This window comes from Xenia sp. Carnegie-2017, unplaced genomic scaffold (assembly GCF_021976095.1).
Source record: "Xenia sp. Carnegie-2017 unplaced genomic scaffold, XeniaSp_v1 HiC_scaffold_14, whole genome shotgun sequence".
Taxonomy (NCBI): domain Eukaryota; kingdom Metazoa; phylum Cnidaria; class Anthozoa; order Malacalcyonacea; family Xeniidae; genus Xenia; species Xenia sp. Carnegie-2017.
Window position 1 is genome coordinate 518,894 of NW_025813447.1, and position 11,274 is coordinate 530,167.

General features: G+C 32.9%; 4 protein-coding genes and 1 long non-coding RNA gene across 5 annotated transcripts; 3 read left to right on the forward strand and 2 right to left on the reverse strand.

Annotated features, from left to right (window-relative positions):
* Window positions 1-2,423: 2,423 nt before the first annotated feature.
* Window positions 2,424-4,011, reverse strand: LOC124435671. Its single transcript, XM_046985636.1, has 4 exons — window positions 3,879-4,011; window positions 3,654-3,767; window positions 3,166-3,252; window positions 2,424-2,896 (listed from the first exon to the last, which is right to left on the reverse strand). Exons 1-4 carry the CDS (start codon window positions 3,924-3,926, stop codon window positions 2,498-2,500), a joined length of 648 nt encoding a protein of 215 aa, XP_046841592.1. The 5' UTR covers window positions 3,927-4,011; the 3' UTR covers window positions 2,424-2,497.
* A 621-nt stretch (window positions 4,012-4,632) lies between these two features.
* Window positions 4,633-5,377, forward strand: LOC124435674. The gene is made up of 5 exons (XR_006945118.1): window positions 4,633-4,771; window positions 4,841-4,977; window positions 5,047-5,095; window positions 5,160-5,268; window positions 5,343-5,377. It is a non-coding gene; the product is annotated as an uncharacterized LOC124435674 (long non-coding RNA).
* Window positions 5,378-6,283: 906 nt separating this feature from the next.
* On the forward strand, window positions 6,284-6,873 carry LOC124435672. The gene is made up of 2 exons (XM_046985637.1): window positions 6,284-6,582; window positions 6,660-6,873. The coding sequence occupies exons 1-2, from the start codon at window positions 6,324-6,326 to the stop codon at window positions 6,752-6,754; spliced, it is 354 nt and encodes a 117-aa protein (XP_046841593.1). The 5' UTR covers window positions 6,284-6,323; the 3' UTR covers window positions 6,755-6,873.
* Window positions 6,874-6,948: 75 nt separating this feature from the next.
* LOC124435673 (glutaredoxin-like) lies at window positions 6,949-7,597 on the forward strand. The gene is made up of 2 exons (XM_046985638.1): window positions 6,949-7,216; window positions 7,290-7,597. Exons 1-2 carry the CDS (start codon window positions 6,977-6,979, stop codon window positions 7,398-7,400), a joined length of 351 nt encoding a protein of 116 aa, XP_046841594.1. The 5' UTR covers window positions 6,949-6,976; the 3' UTR covers window positions 7,401-7,597.
* Window positions 7,598-7,646: 49 nt separating this feature from the next.
* LOC124435669 (probable serine/threonine-protein kinase DDB_G0280133) lies at window positions 7,647-10,585 on the reverse strand. The gene is made up of 4 exons (XM_046985633.1): window positions 10,002-10,585; window positions 9,867-9,929; window positions 9,161-9,391; window positions 7,647-9,071 (listed from the first exon to the last, which is right to left on the reverse strand). The coding sequence occupies exons 1-4, from the start codon at window positions 10,164-10,166 to the stop codon at window positions 7,929-7,931; spliced, it is 1,602 nt and encodes a 533-aa protein (XP_046841589.1). The 5' UTR covers window positions 10,167-10,585; the 3' UTR covers window positions 7,647-7,928.
* Window positions 10,586-11,274: the final 689 nt, after the last annotated feature.

Consider the following 11,274-nt stretch of genomic DNA (forward strand, 5'->3'; position numbering starts at 1 on the left):
TAAAATGCAAAGACTATAGTCTTTTGCGTAAATATTAATAAAATGTGTTTTATAAAAGTGTGTAAAAACTATAGTCTTTTGCGTAAAAGTTTGTAAAAATGCAAAGACTATAATGTTTGGTGTGAAAGTGTGTGAAAATGCAAAGACTGTATTCTTTGGCGTAAAAATGAGTAAAAATGCAAAGACTATAGTCTTTAGTGTGAAAGTGTTGAAATGTTTATACGTTTTTTACTTGTTACCTTTTACAATGTAACTTTCTCAGAACTCTCTCGTGATGCACGAGAGCCTCCTTATACAATATTATTGTCTCATTATGAACGAAAGCATTCATAGGCTTCATGAAAAAAACAGGGATTATCTACTTCGTTATAATAGTTTCTACAAAGATAACATTTAATAAGCCAAGAAATTTGTATCGTATAAATTGAACCTGGCTTTGAACCATTATGTTATAAAATTTATTACAAAAAACACTTGATAAAAACGACGATTTTTTTGAAAGCAAACATGTTTCGACATTATCAGAATGCCATCTTCAGTGCAGAATGGTTAGTGTTAAGTAATATGATACGTAATATGATATGAATAAATTAATTACAATGAATAGGAATATGATTAAGTTACAAAATTATAAAATATTTATAAAAAAGGAGAAAAAAAAAATATATTAAGTATTAAGAACTTATAACAAAAAATATTATTATAAAGTAAATATAGTGTTGTAGTGGTGAACTTGGATATTTAAATCGGGATTAGTATTGTAGTGGTGAACTTAAGTTCTTAAGTTCTTAATACTTAATATTTTTTTTTTCTCCTTTTTTATAAATATTTTATAATTTTGTAACTTAATCATTTTCCTATTCTTTGTAATTAATTTATTCATATCATATTACGTATCATATTACTTAACACTAACCATTCTGCACTGAAGATGGCATTCTGATATTGTCGAAACATCTTTGCTTTCAAAAAAATCGTCGTTTTTATCAAGTGTTTTTTAAAATTGCTGCTAATTAGAAATTATGATAAAATTTATTACGTTATGTACAAAGACTATAGTTACATAGTGAACCATTATGGGGCGTTCTAGTGCCTTACGCTTAAGAGGCTATCGGGAAGTATGGACCGAAAACGGAGTTTTTTGCTTTCGAGTTTTATCTTTTTGTTTACAAGAGTTCTTCTCATGAAAGAAACTACAACATCCAAGTATAATGCAAAGGTTCAAACAACTTCTGCTTTTTTTACTAATAACTTAAACGAACTCTTTTTACTTGTTACGTTTTACAAAGTAACTTTCTCATAACTCTCTCGTGATGAACAACAGCCTCGTTAAACAATATAACTCTCTATTCATGAACGAAAGCATCCATGGGCTTCGTGGAAAAAAGGGATTATCTACTTTTTTATAATAGTTTCTACAAAGATAACAATTAATAAGCCAAGCAATTTGTATCGTCTAAATTGAACCTCGCTTTCAACCCTTAGGTTATAAAATTTTGATTCATTTTGGATGGTAAATTTCTTTTTACCTTACAATATTTTCATGATTCAATCTAGAAAGTAATATTATCGATTAATTTTGCAATTAAACGGTACACTTTTCGGATTCAAACGAATTCTTTTGATCTCATAGAGACAGCCGTCCAATTTATTATGTACCTAAGCGTATATAAAGCATTTTCAAATCACGTACAAAATTTCCTTCAAACGACCAAATTACTGTCTATATAAACGATGTATGTAATGAAAAGTTACTTGACAACTGAAGCAAATCCTCCTTTTTCCAAGCATTTGCAACACCTCATATTTATTTCGAACTCTTGAATTTCTCGCAGCGTAGCCGAAAGGAATAGGCATCAAATCAGGAGACTCATCTCCATCATCACAGCTATTTCGATTTCTTCCTTGATATCTTTCATCGTCAAGCTTATCTGAAGTGATGTTATTCTTTAAACCGTGCGACATGGGATTCGAAGAGATGAAAGGATGTTCAAGAAGACTATACTTCACTCATTTTCACGCAAAGACTATAATTCACACATTTTCAAGCAGACTGTAATTCACATATTTTCACACATTTTCACACAAAAACACATTCATGCATTTTCACACATTTCTACAGATATACTACAATTCACGAATTTTCATGCAAGGACTACAATTCACGCATTTTTACAGATTTTCACACAAAGATTCCAATGAATTATAGTCTTTGTGTGAAAATGTGTGAATTATAGTCTTTGTGTGAAAATGTGTGAATTATAGTCTTTGTGTGAAAATGTGTAAAAATGCGTGAATAAGAATCTTTGTGTAGAAATTTGTAAAAATGCATGACATATTGTCTATCTAATCCTAGGGACTCTTAATCCCATAGAACACACGTGATCAAGCTCTAACCCTTACACAGTCAACACCACATCTGATTGACTTAAACTGATTATAATATTAAAGCCATTTTTGATCCAAATAAATACGATCTGAGGATTAGACAGTATTTTTAAAAGGTTTTATTGTTCACAAATTGCTTTTGAATCCCAAACAAACCACATTTGATAGGCTGATTGGCTGCATGGTTGGCATAGCGGTTGCTACGGGAACCTACTAATGGTTTCACTTCGAGAAACTCATCACTGGAATTCCAGGCAAGAAGTGGAGCAGTCCTTGCCCGAGGGGGAAGTGTTGAGTTGACTCTTAATTGTCTGCGTTTCAATGCAAGATTTCCACGAATGTGAAGAGGTTCATTATCATTACAAGGCTGTTGTTGTTTTGGTGAGGATGAATATTGCAAACGGTATGTTGTCACACAACTTTTGTCCATGTCATCATCACACCACGTTAATAAATCTTTGGTATTCTTATTTTTTTGACGATTCTCAGTCTTCCTTTTACCAAGTCCCTAATGTTCAAATGTTTTATTTTAAACATTCACTTCTACAAAATTTAATGCGATGTATTCAAAAAACACACTAAACTGGAACAGTTCAAACATCAATAACTAAGCAAAAGCAAAACACACCAGGCTAAGTCCTCTCAACTTAGAAACACAAAAGCATAAGACACTTACTAAAAAATAGGTTAATCTTAATTATCAGTTCCCCTAAATTTCTATCATTTTATACCATTTACTCTAACAATACCTGCGTCAAATAAAAGAAAAAATCTTACCATGTCAAAGTATGATTCTAGGCTTCCTTCATGTATCTGTACATGCCTGTTATCATGTTGCGAAAACAGATGATTATTTGTCCTTTGCTGTACAAAAATTATTGAAATTTATAAAATATTATAAATTATAATAATCAAGAATAAAACATTACTATTTGGGAGGGAACATTGTGCTTTACTGCTATATTATTTCAATAATAATATAAAATGAGATTAGTTGAGGTTACCCTATTCCTAACACATCCATATTACCAGAAACTGAAGCACCCAAACTTTCTAGAGATAATGCAATGTCAAGCTGGGAACAATGACTTTCTATATAATAATATAACCATGCTCAACCCTTTAACTGCACCAACCAACAAGCACTTTGTGATAAACCAGAGTTGAAAGTTTGTTTTGGGTGCACAATTTTGAGAATACTATGCTTTTTTTGTGAGCACAATTTGGGTGATAGAAAAGATGATATAAGTAAAATATTAAACTACCTTTGATTTATTCAAGAACTGTTGTGGTGGAGATGGTTTTGCCCTTTGTCGATATGGTATGCTGTACTCTGAACGAGGTCGATTTCGAAAGTGACCGTGAAAACTGGTTGGATACTATAATGAAGACAAATCTCTGTCTCACTTGTTCTTACAGTAAAATGTGTAAAGTTCAAGGTAATTTTTATTGGTGAATAAATTGTTAGAATTTTGAAATAAATTACTAACCCAGCTTCCAACAATATCACGATTATTTTCGTATATTACCGATGCCATTGGAATGTCAGGTTTGCATTTTCTTTAATAAAAATTCAGAGCAAATTTTAATGATAAAATAATAAACAATTTATTTGAAATCTCGGTGTGTTTCCAAGGACAGCAACGCCGGCAATGTAGACCAATCAGATTGCGTCAAACACTGAGAACGGTATTTCCCCGGTACGTCAACATGACATTAATTTTATATTCCCAACATAAGTTAGAATGTTTCTAGCAAAATACGATGAGTAGAAGAAGATTTAGGTATTGCTCAACGATAAATCATTTTAAAATAATCTCTAGTTTTCATCCAGGATCAAAGTTTACTAACTAATAAACATACGATAACCTCATTAACCTGGACGATTTACAAACATGATACGATAACAATCATGGGTTACAATCTCCGAGACAATTATACCAGCCAATCAGATGATGAGTTAGTAAGCGCGGGAATTTCTCCAAAATACCCAAAAATACCTAACTTGTCTGAATGGTCGTCCCTTTAAATTTTACGTTTTGATAAAATGTTTTACTATTTTCACTTTGTGTTGTACGATGGGAAAATTATTAAATAAAAGTTGAGAGAAATGTTTTCGCAAAATGTTTTTTCAGCTAGAGATGTCCAACTGAGTTCATCTTTCAAGTAAGTAAACCAAGTGTTTAAACAGTGAAGAAAAGTCAACACTTTGAACGGACATTTTTTTATTTTTGCTAGTGTAAATGGAAATGAATCACAACAACACAGTCAGACGACGTATTCATCGCAAAACTCTCAAACAAGCTCTAAGGATTTATATTCTCTACAAAAACAAGCTTCTTCATTTGAACAGTACCAGAAAATCTTGCGAAAGACAAGAGACGTACGATAAAAACATTACACAAAATATTTAAGCGTGTGTGTATTAAAAAAATGTAAAACTTTTTTATAGGAATCACCAAACTATTTCTCAAAATATGCTAGCAACAGACCCATACTATTGAATTCCTCCACAAGCGACGAAATCTCCAACCACTCAACGAAATCTATTCAAGATGAAAAGCAAAATATTTTTGTTAAAGAAGAGAGGTAAATTCAGAACATGGCAACCAAACTTCTCAAAACTAGACTTTCATTTTCTCTCTCTTTTTTCGATAGAGATTTGCTGCAAACTTTCATCAACCTTTTAAAAGAATACTCTACGGAGGTTTTTATATATAGTTTTGAAATTCAACATGAAATTTCCAATAAAGTAAGTAACATCCTTCTAGGTAAATTTATCGTTGAAGCATTTTAAAGAAAATGTAGAAGAGACATTACAGTCAATCATAAATACCAGAGAAAAAGGCACCGAAGATATCAATGATAGATTTGAAAGCAGTAAGTATAAGATCAGTTGGTTATGACTTCTACATACCACCAACTAATCTATATAAATTACAATTTTTATAAAGTGAAGAAAGAGTTGATGGCAATTTTAGCATTGAAGAACAAAGAGTTGAAAGAGAAGGATGAGTTAAACAACTGCATTAATGAAGTCAGTCTTAACATGAAAAATCATTTAGCAAAGGTCACTGACTATTATTGATGTTTTGCTGCATGTTTAATTTAGAAGTCAGAAAAAATTAGGCTGTTTGAAGCTAAAATAGAAAGCTTACAAAAACAACTGGATGACTTGATGAAGAAAGAGAGTGCTTATATTGATCAGAAGAAAAAATTAAAAGAAATGGAAGAAAAGTATTACCATTATCTAGACGAATCATCATATCTTCTCAGAAACACTCCTCCATTATCTCAATCGATGGATCCAATGCTTGCTATTCCACCATTTCTTCAAAATAAGAACAGTTATATGAATTCAGTAAAAGACAGCAAACCCATGCCACAAAAAACTTTTCCTTCGTCAAGTTATACTACATGGCAAGGAATAGACAATTTGTGTCCATTCATACCCGAACAAGATACAGTGCCAATAATCCCAAATCAATATAGCAACACATTTTCACAAGAAAATGAACAAAGAATGACTTTAAATAATGTTAACCCAATCTTACAATCATTGATCAAAAGTTACCAACCTACATCAACAGCAGAATACAACCAAATTGATAACTCTTGGGTGCCACCTTTGCTGTATTCATCAAAGCAAGAAACACCAACAAAACCATTACCATCCTTCCCTACAACCAGTTCCAAAGCCATAACACCACTGATGCTACCCACGTATGAATGTCAAGAGCAGAAATCGGTCAACCTTGCAAGCTATGCAGAACGCAACATCTATGGTAAAAAATGTAATAAAGGTTAGTACATTGAAAACACTTCATTAAGAAAGTCGCCAACAATCACATCTCTTACTTGTTTATTCCACTTCAGATTCACCATCAACTCTAAATGTACATAGAAAGAATAGGAAAAAGCCTTTGCAATCTCCAATGGCATTAGTGAAGCCTATGATTCAGTCAGGCTCAAAATCTTATGAAGATGAAATTTTCATTGGTGATGGAGTATACAAAAAAGAAGCAGGCAACAAGTCATCATTCCATTCAGATGATAATCAACAAATAATCATTAAACCTCTTGTCAAACAGGAATCTATCAAAATCATTAGCAATCTTGGAGCAGATGCTAAGAATAAATTGTGCAGTAAAGAGACAATTATGAGAAGAAAACGTAACAGCTTATCAATGCTTGGTGTGTGTGCACGATTCACTTGTAAAAGTTATTATTTTTTGCTAAATATGATGTTTACAATTTGCATTTGATTGTAGGAAAATCGCCTGGGGAGGATCAACTTCAGAAAATTTCCAATTCAATCCAAGGTCGAGTAAGTTTTTCAAAGCGAGCCAAATGTTTTCCTAAATAACATATTAATAACAAGTGTGCTTTTATTGTTTTAATCTCATTGTGCACATTAATTTTAATAGTTACATGAAGACAAATATATACACATGTTGGGAATTAAAAATTAAAAACAATTGTAAATGAAATGAATATTATGCAACACATTGTGCTGTGAAAAATTTAAATAAATTGCGTACACGAAATTGTAGTGCCCAGTATTTTCTATTACAACGCGGATTTCAAGATGGGCTCCGCTCAAAGTAATGACAGTGGAAATAACGAAGAAATTAAAACTTGGATTGAAAATGAAATAACATCCAATCTTGTAGTAGTGTTTTCAAAAACATATTGCCCTTATTGTCGTAAAGCAAAGAATGCACTAAAGGCAGCAGGACTAGAGAAGTACACTTTACACGAACTTGACAGAAGAGACGACGGTGAAAAAATTCTTGACATTTTACGTGACATGACTGGTGGAAGAACAGTAAGTTTGAATTCTTTCAATTATACAATGCTTGTACCTATCTTTCTTACATCTGAAATTTTTATTCTGTAAGGTTCCTCGCGTATTCATTAATGGAAAATTTGTCGGCGGAGGTTCAGAAGTTGAAGCAATGCAAGAGAAAGGTGAACTAGTACCACTTCTTAAATCATGTGGAGCTTTATAAACATCTTTAACACACAATTGGGCACAATATATTTATCGAATAAATGTTTAAATGAAGTTAGGAAAGCTTTTTACGTCCAGTACTTAGGTAAAATTGTATCAACATGGATAATTCTGACAAAGTAAGATCACAACAATTTCCCCTCTCACATCTATTATTTTACTACTTGTTGATTAAAGATAAAAGCACTACACAAAGCCTGGCGAGTTTTATTCACTGGATACTAAAATCAAAGGACAATGTTGATTTCAAAATAAAGAAGTTTTTTTGCATTTTTTATTTTATTTAAAGTCACTATACAACACAATCCACGTTCTGTGCTGCAAGTTGCTGGAGTTTATGAATAATCAGCATGAACTGTGCTGTTGTGTAGTTAAAGCCCAAAAATTAATTATTTCTCTTATGTCATTCCAAAATTACTTTATAATACATGAGATCTATGTTATGGTTACAATATTTTTTTTTATTATTCCTTTTTTTGTACAGTTATTATATCTTGTCGTTGTCTTCTATATCCAATCCAGTCTTCTATACAAATGAACCTTGTAACTTCATTACCGTCTCTAATTGTTGTTCTGAAGGACTATCTGCATCATTTGATGCTTGTTCTGAAGGACTAGCTGTATCATTTGATATTTGTCCAGAAAGACTGCCTATGTCATTTCTTACTTGTTCAGGAGGACCAGCTGTGTCATTGGATAAATGTTCCGAATGACTAGCTGTATCATTTGATAATTGTCGAGAATGACTGCCGATGTCATTTGTTACTTGTTCAGGAGGAGCAGCTGTGTCATTGGATAATTGTCCAGAATGACTGCCTGTGTCATTTGTTACTTGTTCAGGAGGACCAGCTGTGTCATTGGATAATTGTCCAGAATAACTGCCTGTGTCATTTCTTACTTGTTCAGGAGGACCAGCTGTGTCATTGGATAAATGTTCCGAATGACTAGCTGTATCATTTGATATTTGTCCAGAATGACTGCCAGTGCCATTTACTTGTTCAGGAGGACCAGCTGTGTCATTTGATAATTGTCCAGAATGACTGCCAGTGTCATTTGTTATTTGTTCAGGAGGACCAGCAGTGTCATTTGATAATTGTCCAGAATGACTGCCAGTGTCATTTAGTTCATTTATTTCCACCATATATCTATCTTCAAAGTTTGCCAGACGATTGTCAGTGTTATCATTAGACAGAACTCCTAAATTTCTGGAAAAATCATGATCTAAATTCACATTATCACTAACAACTTGTTCATCCCTTTGATTGCTTTCAGAAACATTTTCTGCACTAGGTAAAATAACGTGATTATTTTCTTCATTCAAAGCTATATCTCCTGTTATCTCTTCATCAGAGTCAACAACTACAGCAACATTATCTCGTCCAACAACATCTCTGCCATATTGAACCATGTAATTTGACTCTCCTTGATAAGTGACTCTAGCAGTATTATTAACATTTCTTGAGTCATTTCCTCGATTAGTTGTCACATGTGACGTCAAGCCTGATTGTGACCTTGCAAATATAGACTCATAAGATGGTGGACGTGGCTCAATGAGAGTTGAAGAGGATACTGAAGGATGTTGAGGTACATGCGAATCTTCACTGCTTGATGAAGTCCCAAGAGAAAGCTCTTGGTTGTCATTTGCTAAGTTTCTTTCTCTGACTTGTAACTAAAAAGAGCAAATCAGGTGATTTAACTACTGGAAGTTATATATAACTCAAATTTTTTCAGCAAATAAACAGAAACATATTTTCTTACCTGATGCTCATGAACAAAATGAAATACATGAAGAATTTCAATCACCAAAATCTCAAGCAAAAGTGTATAAGTGATTGCTGATAACACCATCAGTGCTGCATGTAAATTCATCACAACACTGCTGGCATCTCTACTTTCATATTTCAAATAATTATAAGCAATACAGTGAAGAATGATTGCAACAAGACTGCATGTCAGTAAAGGTAAACACACAAATACACACATCAACATCTGCAATAAAAGAAAAGATATTCATTTCGCCTTTGTCTTAGTTAAAAATTCAAGAGTGCAGTAACACAACCAATGCACTACGTAGAAATGTGAAAAGCAAAAGATATTTTTGCATCCTGCGATAATTGTTCCCCAAGTCTTTTCAGTCATCTCCCGAACTTAAGATATGAACGACCTCTATATTAATCCTGACAACTTAAAGACGACATTGAGACGACTTAAAAGACTCGGACAACGAGAACCATCCTTAGAGTTATAGGGTTTGTAATCACGATAATATTTTAAAGGCTATCTTATTGTTCCTGACTTCACAGTTTATAACAGAAAAAGAATATACGAAAGCTGTTGATGATACGAACACTTCGTGATTTAACACCGGTATAGGACTTACATAATTCCATACGTCAAAAGTTAAATATCACAGTCAAATTGGATTGTGTGAAGAAAGGTATTTATGTGTATAAATGTAACATACCGTTCGTTGTTTCCGTTGAAGAGAAGAAGAAAAGCATGACACAACTAAACCTAACACGATGATCTGTAAAAAATAAACTATGTAAGAACAAATTTTATCATAAAATATGACTAGAAAAAAGAAATCTTTACATACAGGTATACCAAGCCAATATTGAGTCGCGTAGATTCGACGGTCCGCCGATAAAGAATAGGAATGATGCTCCAAGATAAGGGATAAGACAATGCTAATTGCTCCAATTATTATAAGGAAAACACCAGTTAAAACTAAACAGTTTTTCGTAAGGTCCTTGTATATCATAGTTAAGCGTCTTAATACAACAATGATGAAATAGAATTGGTAAATATAACTTCTCACAAAGCAAGTATATTGCCTTCGAGCGCTATTTTCGTGGTAATTTCATTTTTGTGTGAAAATGCACATCAACTTTCGACGAATCTATATCAAACTTAATATAAACTGACAAAATTTGTGATACCAACAGAGCACTGTACAATATGGAACTTGAGGTTATTAAATTCAAATCAATAAGTAAACATTTTAAAGTATGCTCCTGTCGCCCATGCATACTAATGTCCTCTTTGTACTTTTGTTTATACGAACTTCCGTATTTCACCTTAAATGGAGCCTATTTAAAAAACAGTTAAGATGCTTTTCATTTTATCAAACTTTAACAAAGGCAACCATCATTTATTGTGCAATTCATCGCGAGTATAAAACAAGAAAAAGGTTCAAAGTTCTAGGTAAAAGGTTCACAGTTCTAGGTAATTCTTCAATGTCCACGTTTGTCATAAAAAAATTACAATGAGCGATAAGTAGAGCGGCAAGCCAATTGATTTATTACTGTAAATGCTAATTTCCTCAGCTAAATCTTGTATAGTTAAATTTACATAGTACAATGGCTGGTTAAGCTATTAAAAGTCTAGCTGTAGAAATCAATTCAGTGTGACAGAACACACTTAAGAAAAAGTGTGCGCTGTACAGCATTCACTGGCACGTAGACCTTGCATATTATTGTTTGTAAGAATCGTAACATATCCTAACTTCTACCACAATTCTCATCTTCAATGTTCATAAATGTTCTATTACTTCATACATATGTCCACATATGTCTCATGACTTTATTACCAAAGTAACGTTTTGATACAGGCGATAACATTTTAAAGAAATATACTTCGTATATGACAGTTGATTGATACAGTGGAACCTCTACTTATAGGGACATCTCCCGTAAGCGGACACCGTTTTTGGGTCCTTACCAATAAATTATTACCTTTCATAAGTTCAACACCGTTCATGAGCGAACACCCCCCCGTATGCTGACAAACGTCATGGTCCCAGAAGGTGCTCGCTTACGTGTGTTTACAAGCTTACTTTTTAGTGATGTCTGAAATACGCGACAATGGAA